This window comes from Dipodomys ordii, unplaced genomic scaffold, assembly GCF_000151885.1.
Source record: "Dipodomys ordii isolate 6190 unplaced genomic scaffold, Dord_2.0 Scaffold171, whole genome shotgun sequence".
Classification (NCBI taxonomy): Eukaryota; Metazoa; Chordata; class Mammalia; order Rodentia; family Heteromyidae; genus Dipodomys; species Dipodomys ordii.
In genome coordinates this window covers 2,204,378-2,220,007 of record NW_012267387.1, presented here as the reverse complement: position 1 = coordinate 2,220,007, position 15,630 = coordinate 2,204,378, and the positions used below count along the sequence as shown (strand labels likewise).

The window sequence follows — 15,630 nt, the reverse complement described above, 5'->3', positions numbered from 1 at the left end:
TGTACTTCCTTATAGAATTAATATATGTGAATATAAATTTTAGAAATAATTTTCTGGATTTCATTTAGGAAAATTCCTTGCATAATATTTTATTATGTTTTTCTAAGAAGCTTATGTTAATTTCCTACATATCACATGTGATTATTTTTAATATTGTAGCTAAGAATTTTTACCAATGCACTGGCTATCTTTTCACTCTTGGTTGTATTGTTGTTTTTTGGTCTGTGCAGATTCTTTTCATTATGAAGCAAACCCAATTGGCAATACTTTCTTGATAACTGAACTGAGATGTCAATCTAGGTAACAAGCTTGCTAGGCAGATGCTGCAGAATGAGCCATAACTCCAGCCCTTCTTGCACTGACATTTTTTAAGTTAGTTTCTTTCTTTTCACCTATGCCCATACTTGCACTGTAATGCTTCTATTGATGACTCCTGCAATCGCTGGGATGACAGGCATATTCCACGATGTGTTGCTTCTTCTATTTATATGGGTATCTCATAAACTTGTTTTTAGCCTAAAATGGCCTGGTATCACAGTCTTTCAGATTTCAGCCCCTACATTGCTGGAATATAAAGCATGTGCCACCACACTGAGCTATGGGTTGAGAAGTAGTCTCATGAAATTTGTGCCAGGGCTGTCTGTAAACTGTGATCCTCTCAATCTCAGCAATGTGAGTACCATGGACTTCAGTCATAAGCCACTATACCTGGCTCAATTCTTTCCCATGTTGGATACTTATGAATGCTAGGAAATCATTACAGCTGAGAAATGCACCAACCAGCATTCATTAGTTTTTTTTCTCTTCTTTCTGGTTATTGCAGTCTATTGTGTGACAAAGTTGAAGAGGATTTTTGGAGCATATAAACAGCCTTTTCTATAATTCCAAAGGCAAATGAGCGACAATATAGAACTACTGATTACAACATACCCTAATGAGCATAGTACAATATAGAACTATGCTAAAATGAAAATATTAATGGAATTCATTAATAAATACGATATAAGGAAGTATTTTGTTTACATGTTTCGAAAAGTAATTGAGAAATCAAAAATAAGATAAAAGAACAGGGATAATATGCTAATTGTGAAAAATAGTATTAAATGCAGATTGAATTGAAGAAACAACATAGATACAAAATTCACATTAAGATAGTGATAGTTACAATTATACCACTATTGTGATATCAGCACTAGACAAACTAGTAAGGGCAATTTACTCATTGAAGTAATTCCCATAGTATAAACTAAGAGCGTACTGGGAAAATTGTGTAGATTTAGTTGAAACCTTTTATACATTGATCAAACACATGTGGTTAATCTTAAATCTTATCTTCTCAAAGATGTATTTTCTCCCTGAAGCCATGCAGAGAATTTCTATTGGATTTCAACAAGATGATGTAGCACTTGGGGACAAAGATGCAGCACAGGAGTCCTGCACTGGAGGCCAAGATGGAGAAGACCTCAACAGCTACCATGACCTTCCCTTTGGCACTGTGGTAGACAGGCAGGAAGGTGAGCCACACACTGCAGAACACCATCATGCTGAAGGTCAGGAACTTGGCTTCATTGAAGGTGTCAGGCAGGTTTCTGGCCAGAAAAGCCACAGTGAAGCTGGCCAGGGCCAGGGTTCCCAGGTAGCCCAGGACACAGTAGAAAGCCGTGAGAGAGCCCTTGTTGCACAGGATGATAACATGGCCATGTTCAGAGTGTGCATCTGTGTCAATAAAAGGAGGAGAGGTTCCCAGCCAGAGTCCACAGAGACTCACTTGGATCAAAGTACAGATGGGGATGATGAACTTAGGAGCCCCAGATACCAGCAGCCACTTCATCCTTTTCCCTGGAGAAGTGGCCTTGAATGCCAGAACCACAGTCACTGTTTTGGTCAACACTGTAGAAACAGCCACAGTGAACACAACTGCAAATGCGATCTGCTGCAGGATGCAGGTGACCATGTTTGGACGGCCAATAAAGAGAAAAGAACAGAGGAAACAAAAAATGAGAGAGATGAGTAAGATGTAGCTGAGAGCCCGATTGTTGGCCTTGACAATAGGAGTGTTTTGGTACCTCACAAAAACCCCAAGAATAACAGCAGTGAGAGCGGACAAGCAGAGAGCTATGCAGGCCAGGGCTATACCCAAGGGTTCTCCATGAGCCAGGAAACTTTCACCCCTCAGGACGCACTGGTTTCTCTCTGAGTTGGCATATAGATGATCTGGACACTTCACACACTGTTCCATGTCTGGAAAGGAAGACAAATAACCCCTTTCAATAATGCACCTTCTTCAATGAAAATTCGAATCTCCCTGCTTAAAGTTAAAACATGTCAGTGTTTTTGATCATAAAAGTATTACCAGTTAGTATATAAAATGTTCAAAGTTAACATTTGTGATTCCAGCTCCCTCTGTTTAGAATAGGCATTATCAAGAAAATAACAATTACAAATGCTGGCAGAGAAGATGCCAAAAGGGAAATCTGTTACACTGTTGGAATGTAAACTTATTCATCTATTCTGCTAAGTAATGTGGAGGTTCCTCAAAAGCCTAAACAGAGAGCTACTCTTTGACACAGCAATCCCATTCCTGGGCATTTATCCAATAAAACACAATGACAAACTTAAGACTACCAGAACAACCATGTTAATTGCGACACTGTTTACCGTAGCCAAGATGTGGAATCACTGGCAAATGAATCAAGATAATGGGGTATATATGAACAATGGAATTCTATTCATCCATCAGAAAAAATGATATTGTATTATTCATAAGGAAATGGAAACACTTGAAAAGCAGAAAGCCATGTAAGCCAAAGCCAAGGAAACATAGGTTTCATAGTTTCATTCATTTACGGTGTCAAGATTGTGCCATTAAATCTTCAAGTAAACACACTAAATGACATATGTAGAGAGAGAGAGATACATATTTTATATAAATGTAAATATTATATACCTATATATTATATATTTAAGTCATCATATATAGATAGAGGTATCATTCAATCCATTTATTCATTGAGTGTGTTATTCATTCAGTGTGTATATATACACACACACATATGCACACACACAATGGAACATGATGCATTATATAGGACTCTAGACATTCACACACTGAGACCAGAGAAGGATATGCAGAGGAGTGGTTGACAAAGACTCAATAGCTATGTGAATATGATCATATAAAATAATATGAAATGAACTCCAAGAAAAGGAAATGAGATTTTTTTAGTTGATGTGTTGATTTCTTTTCCTTTTCTTTGTTAGTTTGTATATTGAATGGTAAAGAGGAGCACAGAGAAGGTAGGACATAGGGTGAATTAAAACAAGAGTGGTACTCAATAGACACAATGTGGAAAATGAGGTGTACATCTTGTGGGTGGGGATGGGAGAGAAAATCTTAGAGAAAGTGAGGGAGGGGAGGCATGGTTCAAAAAGAATTGTACTCATTTTGTGATTTATGTAACAATAACCACTCAGTATATCACCTCTATACTAATCAAAAAATAATGTTGGTAAAATTTGGGAGGGAAAGGGAAAAACAAATTATTTAAATAGGGATACAGGTGGACCCAAGGCAACAATGAGATGTACAAGACTTTATGTCAAAAAAATGTACAACTTCGGAGATGGGGGGAAGAGTGGGAAGAGAAAAACAAGGGAGGAGGCAACAATGCTTGATCAGAAATGTACTAATTACCGTGCTCAGGTAATTGTAACCCCTCTGTATGGTATTTTCAAAATAAAATAAAATAAATGCTTAATACTGTTTTATTTTACTCTTTTCTAAACTGTAAACCTTTTTATTGTGAAAATACTGTACAAAGAAGTTACAATTATATGGGCAAAGTAATGAGTACATTTCTTATCAAGCATTGTTGCCTCTTCCTTTGTTTCTCCTTACCATTCCTTCCCATACCCCCTGCATCCCCAACACCCACCACTCGTTTCCTTCACTCCTCACCCCAACAAAGTTCTAAAGTTCATTTTTCAACATAATGTCTTGTACATCTCATTGTTGCAATGGGTCCACCTGTATACTTCTTCAAAAAATTTGTTTTTTCCCTTCCCCTCCACAAATCATACCAACATCAAATACAGTGAAAACAGGGATTATACTGTGGGGGAAGAAATACAAAGCAACAAAGAAATCATCTTATAAATACTTTAGAAACAATCACATGAAAGAAAATCCATTTGAGTCCTTATCTTGGGGCTAATTTCTCCTAACATCAACTTATCTGATCATTTCTGCTTGTCTCAGACATATACTAGTAACTGCAAATAAGGGAAACCATGGGGCCTATGTTTCTTTGCGCCTGGCTTACTTCACTTAATATAATTTTTTCCAAGTCTTTCCATTTCCTAACAAATGGGGTAATGTCATTCTTTCTGATGGAAGGATAGAATTCCATTATATATATAGATATATATATATATATATATATATATCCCACATTTTCTTGATCCATTCATCTACTGAGGGGTATCTGGATTGGTTCATATCTTAGCTATGGTAAATAATGTATAATAAACATAGTCGTGCTGGTAGCTTTAGTATAGTCTTATTTGTGATCATTTCAGTAAATGCCCAAAAGTGGATTGCTGGGTCATAGGGGAGCTCTATGTGGAGTCTTTTGAGGAACCTTCATACTACTTTCCAAAGTGGTTGAACAAGTTTACACTCCCACCAACAATGCAGTAAGGTTCCCTTCTGTCCACATCCCCTCCAGCGTCTGTTGTTATTAGAGTTCTTGATTATAGCCATTCTAACTGGGGTGAGGTAGTATCTCAATGTTGTTTGGATTTACATTTCTTTTCTTTTGGGGGGGGGGTCTGGTTGTGAGGCCTGAACTCTGGGCCTGGCTGCTGTTCAGCTCAAGGCTAGCGCTCTACCACTTGAGCCACAGCGCCACTTCTGGCTTTTTTCTTTTTGCTTATGTGGTGCTGAGGAATTGAACCCAGGGCCTCATGCATGCAAGGCAAGCGCTCTACCACTGAGCCACCTTCCCAGCCCCGATTTACATTTCTTTTATGGCTAAAGAGGTTGAGCATTTCTTCATGTGTCTATTGGCCATCCTTCTTTCCTCTTCAGAGAAGATTCTCTTTAAGTCTTTAGTCATTAATTTATTTATTTATTTGAGGATTTGTTGTTGGGGATTTAATTTTTTGAGTTCCAGCTATATTTTAGATATGAGATCCTTGTCTTTTGGATGGTTAGTGAAGATCTTGTTCCAATCCATGGGCCTTCTTTGATCTTGCTAGCTATGTCCTTTGCCATGCAGAAGCTCTGCAATTTCATGCAATCCCATTTGTCCAACCTTTCTTTGATTTGTTGTGTTTCTGGGTCTCTATTAAGAAAATTTCAGCCTGTGTCAAGGAGACCTAGGATTTCTCCTATTCCATCATGTAATGTTTTCAGGGTATCTTCTTTTACTCTGAGATCTTTGATCCATTTGGAGTTGATTCTGGTGCAGGGTGATATATAAGGTTCTAGCTTTAGTTTTCTTCAAGTGATAAACCAATTTTGCCAGCATCATTTACTGAAGAGGCTGTCTTTCTTTCATTCCATTTTTTATCTCCCCTAGCAAAGATTAGGTGGCTATTGGTTTGTGGATTCATTTCTGGGTTCATTCTATTCCATTAGTCCTGAGGTCTGTTCTTGTGCCACTACCAAGTTGTTTTGATTACTATGGCTTTGTAGTAGAGTTTGAAATTTGGTATTAATATTCCTCCAGCACTGTTCTTTCTGTTAAGGATCATTTTTGCTTTTCGGGGTCCTTTATTGTTCCATATTAATTTTTGGATTGCCTCTTCTATTTCCTTGAAGAATGAGGTTGGAATATTGATAGCTATCACATTTAATTTGTAGATAGCCTTGGAAATATTGCTACTTTTCACGATGTTGATCATTCCAATCCAAGAGCATGGGAGATTTTTCCACTTTCTAAGTTCTGTTTTGATTTTCTTTTTCATATCTAAACCATAACCTTAACCTCACTCCTACATTGTGGGTTTTTTTTGTCAGATTGAATCTTTAGTGACTATCATCCATATTGATAATATGTCCCTTTTGTCATTTTTAATATCCTAATGATTTTCTACACTATTGTACACTGCTATACCATTCATTCTTAGCACTCTTTGCACAGCTCCTTAAGCCCCAATGAAAATTGTGGATATGGCATGCACTTTAATATATAGGTCTGTGAAATGTTAATACAAGCCCTAGGGCACATTCTTGAATACATGACATTATATTTGTCTCTCCTGTTCACCTGTGAAGCAGTGGGGAACAGAGGATCAAACTATTCTTAGAATCTCTAACATCATGCTACACATAAAACTTCTCTATTTCTTAAACCAATCCCATCTTCTCAGCACCTGCTCTCTGGCAAGAGAAGTTCTATTCACTGTGATATGATCAATGTTTTCATTGTTTTATAACAGCATTCTGAAAGAACATGGATACCCTATCTTAATAAGGCTTCATATTTAGTATTAGAATAGAAGTTAAACTTCCCTTATTGATGGAGAAGTAAGTTGTCTAGAGAGATATCCATGCATATTAGACTAGAAGAAAAATAATACCAGATATAATTCAGGTCCAAGATTTATATAGTTTGAAGGAACAATATTATCAATTGTTAGAAACTGAAGGAAAGGTAGCTTTGACTCTGCGATCTTACTTTCTTTTCACTTGGATTAATCAGAGAACATTACAGAGAACTGCTACATAAGTCATGGACTTACCTGTCCCATTAGAAATCTCATTTTCTGGGCAAGGGATACAGTCAAAGCAACAGGCAGCCTTTTCCTCCTGAGAGGATTTCCTGAATCCAGAACCACAACTCTCACTGCAAACTGAGTGAGGAGTCTGAGGAAAATCATATATGTTTTGGTGACTGTTAAAACATTTACCTACCACATGAAAATCATTAAATTTTCTTAGAAATTGGACCATTAAACACACTTTCTATACACATAAAGCCAATCAGTTGAATGGATAGTTACAGATTCCTTATGTCATCATCCCCAAAAGCTTATGTGCTATACTCTTCTTCTGCAGTCCCAGGTATCATTGTAAACTGTTCAATCTTTAAGAGGTGAACATAATACTAAGATAGTCATTGATGGTGAATACTAAGGAAATTCTAAAATTCATTGTGTGGGTGTGGGTGTTTGTGTGCATGCATGCACTTGGGTGCGCCCACAGGGGCATATGCATGCTGGTCTTGGAGCTGGAACTCTAGGCCAGGGCACTGTCCCTTAGTTTATTTAATCAATGCTAATACTACCAATTGAGGCCACAGCTCATTTCTAATTTTTTGTGGTTAATGGAAGAGAAGAGTCTCATAACTTTCTTGCCCCGTCTGACTCCAAACTGCAGTCCTCAGATCTCAGCCTCTTGAGCAGCTAAGGTTACAAGCATGAGCCTGGTAATGAGCATGGTGCCTGGTAAATTCACTTCCACTGATTCATAAAATATGAAAACCCTCACTGAAGCTGTCAAAGTATTCCCTAAATATGGATATCCCCTACATAAGGTTATGTGAAACCCTCCTTTCTTCCTCTATGCTTTCCATTCACCAAGAAGTAAAAATCTTCTGATACAGAAAAAAATCTTTCTGATTCCTGTCACCCTGATGCATAAATTACAGATCAAGTAAGCCTAGCCTAAAACAACTACAGTGTGGAGCAAAATGAACCTTTCTATTTATGAATTGATTCCTCAGGAATTTTGTCACTTATATTTTTACCAATTACAATAAAGTTTAGAAACCTAGAATTCATATATTCCTTTTCTATCCTAGAGACAACAAATAAGAAAATTCCTCTAGATGGTAATAATTATCCAATGCTTGGATAATTAATGAGAATAGAGGGGCTTAAAACATAGGGATTATTTTGCTTCCATGAAGTTAAAATCATTGTAGTTAGGTCCAACTCACCTCAGTAGTTCCTATGGTCCACTCTATCATATCTTCAGATATTGACAGTTGATGACCCTGTGGAGCATATGGAGAAAATAGTCCTACTTTCACCTTAAATTCAAGGCCTTCTGGAAAATTCCAATTGTTCACAATGTCATAGTCTGTATCTAATTTCTCTTTCTCATTCAAAATCACTTTGTCTCCAGCAGGATTATGAAATTGGATCTTCTTCAGAAAAGGGTGCAGCTAAAATAGATGAAGTAAAACAAAACAAAAGTGTATAGAGGACTGAAATAATGTTTCTGAATACTACTCATTCCATAAAGGATCACAAAGCCTTTTTTTATGTTAAACCAGCTCCATGTCAATAGTCATGAACGAGACAATTCTATGTTGCCTAGCTACAGGTTATGGGAACTTCCAGTTTACTAAATTAGCAGTACCTAAAGTGGAAATAAACCAACTCATTTCTTTTTTGTATATTTTATGTATATCTAAGAACATGCAGCTGGCTAAATTAGTACTTAAAGTGGAATTAAACTAGCTCATTTTTTTTGGGTAGCGAGAAAGAGAATTTTTTAAGTTTTCATTATTTAAGTATTGTACAAAATGGTATCAATTTAGTAAGTCATATTATATTCAGAATATATTCATGTATTATATTCATGTTTTGAATACATCTTGATCAATGTCTCCTTTTGGTTATTATCCCTCATCTTTCCAGACCAACTTATCCCTTGTTACTTTCTGAACACAAATAGTAACTAAAGTGGAATTAAACAAGCTCATTATGTTAGGTAGAGAGAGTTTTTTTAAGTTTTCATTATTTAAGTATTGTGAAAAATGGTTTCAATTTAGTAAGTCATTTTATGAATATAATACATCTGGATCAGTGTCTCTTTTTGGTTATTGTCCCACATCTTTCCAGTCTCACTTATTCCTCCAGTTACTTTCTGAGCACAAGATCATTTCAATACTTAGGTACATAAATATAGTCTTTTTTTGTTATTTAAGAAATTCATAAAGACTTGATTTATAAGTTTGAAAACATCAATTGTGAGTTGACTGAGGTCATTTGTAACATAAAAACAATAATGGGAACATTAAATACATTTCCTCCTTTCCAGTAGCATGCTTTTCTTGAAGAACATAGGAAGACAGGTCTGAAGAAACGTCAGAAACATTTAAACAAGATTTCTCTTGAGATTTTTAAAAATTTGAACATATTTAATCCACTTCATTTTTGTTGTTTCAGATCAAGAAATAAGACCTTACCTGTGCAGGGGACGGGACCGTTCCTTCCCCATTTCCCATCAGTGGCATCTCTGTTTGATGAAGAAGCATCTTGTGAAGGGCATGGGCCACAGCATACACAGCATTGTATATATTATAACTCTCTTCAGACATGGCCATGTCAAAAATGTGTCCAGGCAGCCATTCTAAGGAGGCATCTTGTGGACAGTTCTCCCATGTTACACAGTCAGACTCAGAATGTGAGCAATTAAAAGAGAGAACCCACAGCCTAGCAAGGTAAAAGTCTTCTGGGTATTTGGAAGGATTAACTTCCCTGACATAGTTCTTAAACCAAGAAATGTCTGAATGGTGGTGTGAGAACATGAGAGGGACATGGAATGAACCTAAAATGAAATATCTCCTACTGAAGGATAAATCACTCTGTGAAGTCATAAGCCAAACCTTGCCTGTCATTAAAAATTGCCCAAAATACAGCCTTAAGTTTAGAAGGTATTCATTATCACCATAAATGATGAATACATTTGCTGATGATCTGGTAATCTGGTTATGGATTATCATGAAGTTTAGTGCTTGTGTCAGCAGATTGCTTGAAACCACATGTTCAAAGGCTACACAGACTCTGTTCTTGGCCATCTCTTCTCTCAATTCTGGAATTATCCACAAACCATTTTCATCTAGTGAGATCAACAGCCCTACCCAGTTCCAGCTGAAATGAAGCATCAAGGAGACCATGGCAATGGCTAGTGATGTGTCCTTTGGGGCCATCTGATACAGAGAAGGAAACTTGCTTTGTTCACTCAGCACAGGATCTAAAGGCCCAAAAGTAATCTAAAGGGAAATAAAATTGTAGAGTCTGTAAGAGGATTGCCATCCTTCACAATCTCAGTCTGTATATTAAGGAAGAGGTTTAAATGGTGGAAGGAAATGTTTTCTTTCCTTTTCTTGTTTTGGAAATCAAATTTTAAATTTGATTTCCCTTCTGTATCAACCATACCTGGCTTTATTTTACATACATAGTTGAACATTACAACTTTATTTTCCATCAGTCCTCTCTTCATTCCTCTATCCCCACATCATTCCCTTTATACTTACCCTATTATCAGGAAACACATGTTTCAGCTTCCTCCTGTTCATTTGGTCAGAGCACTTATATCATGGGAATCCATCATTCAGTACACCATTCTTCAGTGTATACATACTTGTGGCTGTCTATGGGATTTCATATTTATTTTGAATCTAACTTCCACATATTAGAGAAAATCTGACCTTTTTTTCTTTCTGCTTCTGATTCCATTCACAAAATATCTTCTTTTTATTGTTATATGGAAACTGGGTCTTGAACTCAGGGCCTGAGCCCTGTCCCTGCTCAACACTAGACTCCATTACTTGGTGCCACACATACTTCTAGCTTTTATCTGCTTAATTAGATAAAAAGTCTCATTGGCTTCCCTGCTGAGGGGCATTCAAAACCACAATCTTCAGATCTCATCGTCATCCATAGCTAGAATTACAGATGTCAGTCACTAGCATCCAGATAATTTCACCTTTTATTTAGTTTATACATTTTTTATTGTGAAAATACTGTACAGAGCAGTTACAATTACATGGGCAAGATAATGAGTACATTTCTCATTAAGCATTGTAGCCTCTTCCTTTATACTTTTTTAATTTCGTTTTTAAACGTCATTTCCTTCTTTCTGATTGCTTTCTATACAATTAATTATTCAACAAGCTTTCAGTACCTGGCAATTTCCTTGTCTGCTCCAACTTCTCCATCTTCTCTTAACCAATGGGAACATGGATAGCCAGCTTTTATGTGTATTTAACCTTTGATATTATAAAACTTGATAGATTTTGATAACTTATATCTTATTATCACTTGAAAAAGCACCAAAATAGCCATCTTTCCACGTCTGACTCCCTACCATTCTCACCTGTGGAAACCTGTAGATTTCCAGCAATGTCCCAATCTGGGCTGATGTTATTCCTGATATTCCTGTGAGTACTGCTACAGAGTTAATTTCTCTTATGCAGGTGAAATTAGGGATCTTGTACTGCCCAGAAAGCCAGACAAAAGGATTCTCAAGTGTTGACCAAGCTCTGAACTCCACATTATAGATATCAAATCCCAGAGTCATGTTATGTAAAAGACTAGGGTTCTTGTTGATTTCCTCAACAGCAAAAGCCAAGGCCAGAACAAACTGGTAGTTCTTGAAGACAAATCTGCACCATAGATACAAAAAATTCATCAGAAGTAATTCAAGATTTATCTTCAAGTCAATGCAATAACTTTGATGAGTTTAATGTTTGTTTATTTGAAACATAAATGGGTTAATAAAAATTACCCTCTTTGGGATGAAATGGTAATGTGGTGTCCACATGAATTCTCAGAAACCATTATTTTTCTCTCTTTTATATGCAACATACCAAAAAGTTTGGTCTTCATTAAACATGGAATAGGCTATCATGAACACAAAATATTTTCTTAGCCTTGTTATTAGAAAAACTAGCTCCATATGTGTGAAAAACAAATATTTGTTTTTCAGCCACCCAGTTATGTGACATGGTTATATGGCCGGTGATGGGCTCATTTGAGGATGATCCTACAGGTCTCTTCAGAAACCATCACCTTGAACAGCTCTTTCTGAGATAGCTACTAGAACAAAAACTCAAAACATCAGGAGAGAGACTTTAGTTATAATTTATGCAACAGAGCAAATAAGATGCTTTAAAATGCAACAGAAAGTACTTTCCCATTTGAAGTTTTACTTCACTAAACTTCAAGAAACTAACTGTGAAGAAAGGAACCTCCAACTACAGGATGGAGAGAGAATTGTCATGAAGACTTGTGCTAAAATACCTGTCCCACAACTTCCATGGTGACATGGTGAAATGCAGTTGTGGGAAATGTCTTGATGATCATTACTCTCTTTCCAAAATATGTACATTGAGATGTTGAAAAGGAAAAGATGCAGAAAATAAAACTCTGTTCTCTCTCTCTCTGTTTCTCTCTCTGTCTGTCTGTCTGTCTGTCTGTCTGTCTATGTGAGTGTGTCTCTGTCATATACACATGAAGACAACATAATGAAACTCAACACACACTATTTGGAAAAAGTAATGTAGAGGTAGAAATGATAATACCAATGAGGGAGTGAACTTGTCCAACATTTCCTATATGCATGTGTGGAATTCTCACAAAGGAAAAGTTTTATGTCAGTGATGTATGCTAATTCCAAATAAATTTCCAAATTGGCTTACTTCACTTAATAAATTTTTCCTAAATCTTCCATTTCCTGATGAATGGTATAGTATCATTCTTTCTGATGGATGAGTAGAATTCCATGCCACATTTTCTTGATCCATTCATCATCAGAGAGACATGTGCTTTGATTCTTTATCTTGGCTATGATAAACAATGATGCAGTGATCATGTTTGTAATAGTGGCTCTTGGTTATTGGTCCATTGGATAAATGCCCATCAGTGGGATTGCTGGGTCATAACGAAGCTCGATAGTTAGCCTTTTAAAAAACCTTCATACTGCTTTCCAGGGTGGTAGAACAAGTTTACCACCAACAGTGTAATAGAGTGTCTTTCTGGCCACATCCTGCCAGTCTTAGTTATTGTTAGTTTTCCTGATACTGGCATTTCTAACTGGAGTGAGGTTGTTTTGATTTGCCTTTCTTTTATAGATAGATATGTTGACACTTCTTCATGTGTCTATTGTCCATTCTTACTTCTTCCTCTGAGAAGTCTTTCTTTAACTCTTTAGCCAATTTATTGATTGGGTTGTTGAGTTTTGGTGAGTTTCTTTTTGGGAGGTTAGTTTTTGGAGCTCTAAGGATATTTTAGCCATGAGGTCCTTGTCTAATACATAGCTAGTAAAGATTTCCCTCATTCTGTGGGCTTTCTGATTACTGGCTGGCTATGTCCTGACAAGTGAAATATACAGGAGTATAGAGAAGATTCTCAAGTCTGCAGTGGGAAAAACAGGTAAGTATACCCCTATTTCCTTAATAGTTGACTTCTCAGTAGAATCCACATAGGCCAGGAGGACATGGAATGATGTCTATATAATTCTGAAGGTAAAAATATAAATTATTCACAAAGTATAAGGCATCTAGCAAAGATGTCCTGTACCAATGAAGGATAGGTAAAGATGTTCCCAGACCTGCAAAGTTAAGAGAATATAACTCTAGCAGATACTCTAGAAGATATGTTGAAGGAAATTGTTCTAATGAAAAGTATCATTAATATGGAAGAAAAACATACAGGAATATAAAACTTACTGGTAAGGATAACTATACAAACAAGCTGAGAATATTCTAACATATAAATGTGCTAGTTAAACTCCAAAAGGATCAAAGACCATGGAGTCAAAACAGACACTCTGATAACATTACAGGATGGAATAGGAGAAATCCTAGGTCTCCTTGGTACAGGCCAAAATTTTCTTAATAGAGACCCAGAAACACAACAATCAAAAATGTTTGGACAAATGTGATTGCATGAAATTGCAGAGCTTCTGCATGGCAAAGGACATAGCTAGCAAGATCAATAGAAAGCCCATGGACTGGGAGAAGATCTTCACTAACCATACAATGGAAAAGGGTCTCATATGTAAAATATACCTAGAACTCAAAAAAGTAAATCCCCCAACAACAAATCCTCAAAGGAACAACTGCCCAATAAATAAGTGGGCTAAAGACTTAAAGAGAAATTTCTCTGAAGAGGAAAGAAGGATGGCCAATAGACACAGGAAGAAATGCTCAACCTCTCTAGCCATAAAAGAAATGTAAATCAAAATAACATTGAGATACCACCTCACCCCAGTTAGAATAGCTATAATCAAGAACGCTAATAACAACAGATGCTGGAAGGGATATGGACAGAAGGGAACCTTATTGCATTATTGGTGGGAGTGTAAACTTGTTCATCCACTTTGGAAAGTAGTATGGAGGTTCTTCAAAAGACTCCACATAGAGCTCCCCTATAACCCAGCAATCTCACATTTGGGCATTAACCTGAATGATCACAAACAAGACCATACTAAAGCTACCAGCACAAGTATCTGTATTGCAGCATTATTTACCATAGCTAAGATATGAAACCAACCCAGATGCCCCTCAGTAGATGAATGGATCAAGAAAATGTGGTGTATATATACACAATGGAATTCTATGCCTCCATCAGAAAGAATGACATTGCCCCATTTGTTAGGAAATTGAAAGGCTTGGAAAAAAAATTATATTAACTGAAGTAAGCCAGGCGCAAAGAAACTTAGGTCCCATGGTTTCCCTTATTTGCAATAACTAGTGTATATCTGAGGCAAGCAAAAATGGTCAGATAAGTTGAGGTTAGGCGAAATTAAGCCCAAGATAAGGATTCAAATGTTTTTTTCTTTCTTGCTGTTGTTTCTAACATATTTATAAGATTATTTCTTTGTTGCTTTGTATGTCCCTCCCCCACGGTATAACCCCTGTTTTCACTGTATTTGATTTGGTATAATTTGTGGAGGGGAAGGGAAAAAACAAATCGTTTAAATAGGGATACAGGTGGCCCTATTGCAACAATGAGATGTACAAGACGTTATGTCAAAAAACGAACTTTACAACTTTTTTTTTTAGGGGGGAGGAACAGGGGAGGGGGAAATGGAATGGATGGGAAGGGGAAACAAAGGAGGAGGCAACAATGCTTGATAAGAAATGTGCTTATTACCTTGCCCATATAATTGTAACCCCTCTGTACAATATTTTCACAATAAAAAAGAAATATACTCACATCCTAGCTCATGTAATTGTAACACCTTTATATGGTATTTTCACAATTTAAAAAAACTGATTAATAAAAAAAGTCATCTGTCAAAATGTCTGGGATCAAATCCACATAAGCAGAAAAAGCCAGAAGTGGTAATGTGGCTCAAGTGGTAGAGCACTAGCCTTCAGCTGAAGAGTTGAGGGACAGGGCCCAGGCCCAGCGTTCAGGCCCCACAACTGACAAAAAAAAAGATATGTGAATGAAACCAAGCACCTGTGACTTATGCCTGTAATCCTAGCTGCTCAAGAGGCTGAGTTATTAGAATCATGACTCCAAAACAGCCTGGTCAGGAAAAGTCTATGAGGCTTTTCTCCATTTAGCTACAAAAATCTGGAAGTAGACCTATGGCTCAGTGGTAGAGTGCTAGCGTTGAGCAAAAGAGCTCTGGAACCACACCAAGGCTGAGATTTCAAACCCCAATACTAACACACACCAAACTATGTTGCCTCCAAAGGCCCCACTTCACCTTCAAAAGCTCCCATACACTGCAAGGTATGGAGGGGAGGCAGCCCATGCCAGTGGAAACTAACACATCATGTCAAATAGACTTTCAACACAATGAAAAATGACAAAGATCACAGTTCAACGACAAAAGAATCAAATCAGCAAAATGACTTAGCAATTTTAAATGCA

At 36.9% G+C, this 15,630-nt stretch overlaps 1 protein-coding gene across 1 annotated transcript; it reads right to left on the bottom strand.

The window, feature by feature from the left end:
* Positions 1-1,336: 1,336 nt before the first annotated feature.
* Positions 1,337-13,723, bottom strand: LOC105998752 (vomeronasal type-2 receptor 116-like). Its single transcript, XM_013033542.1, has 6 exons — positions 13,659-13,723; positions 11,117-11,405; positions 9,204-10,010; positions 7,947-8,174; positions 6,748-6,871; positions 1,337-2,241 (listed from the first exon to the last, which is right to left on the bottom strand). The coding sequence occupies exons 2-6, from the start codon at positions 11,318-11,320 to the stop codon at positions 1,337-1,339; spliced, it is 2,268 nt and encodes a 755-aa protein (XP_012888996.1). The 5' UTR covers positions 11,321-11,405; positions 13,659-13,723.
* Positions 13,724-15,630: the final 1,907 nt, after the last annotated feature.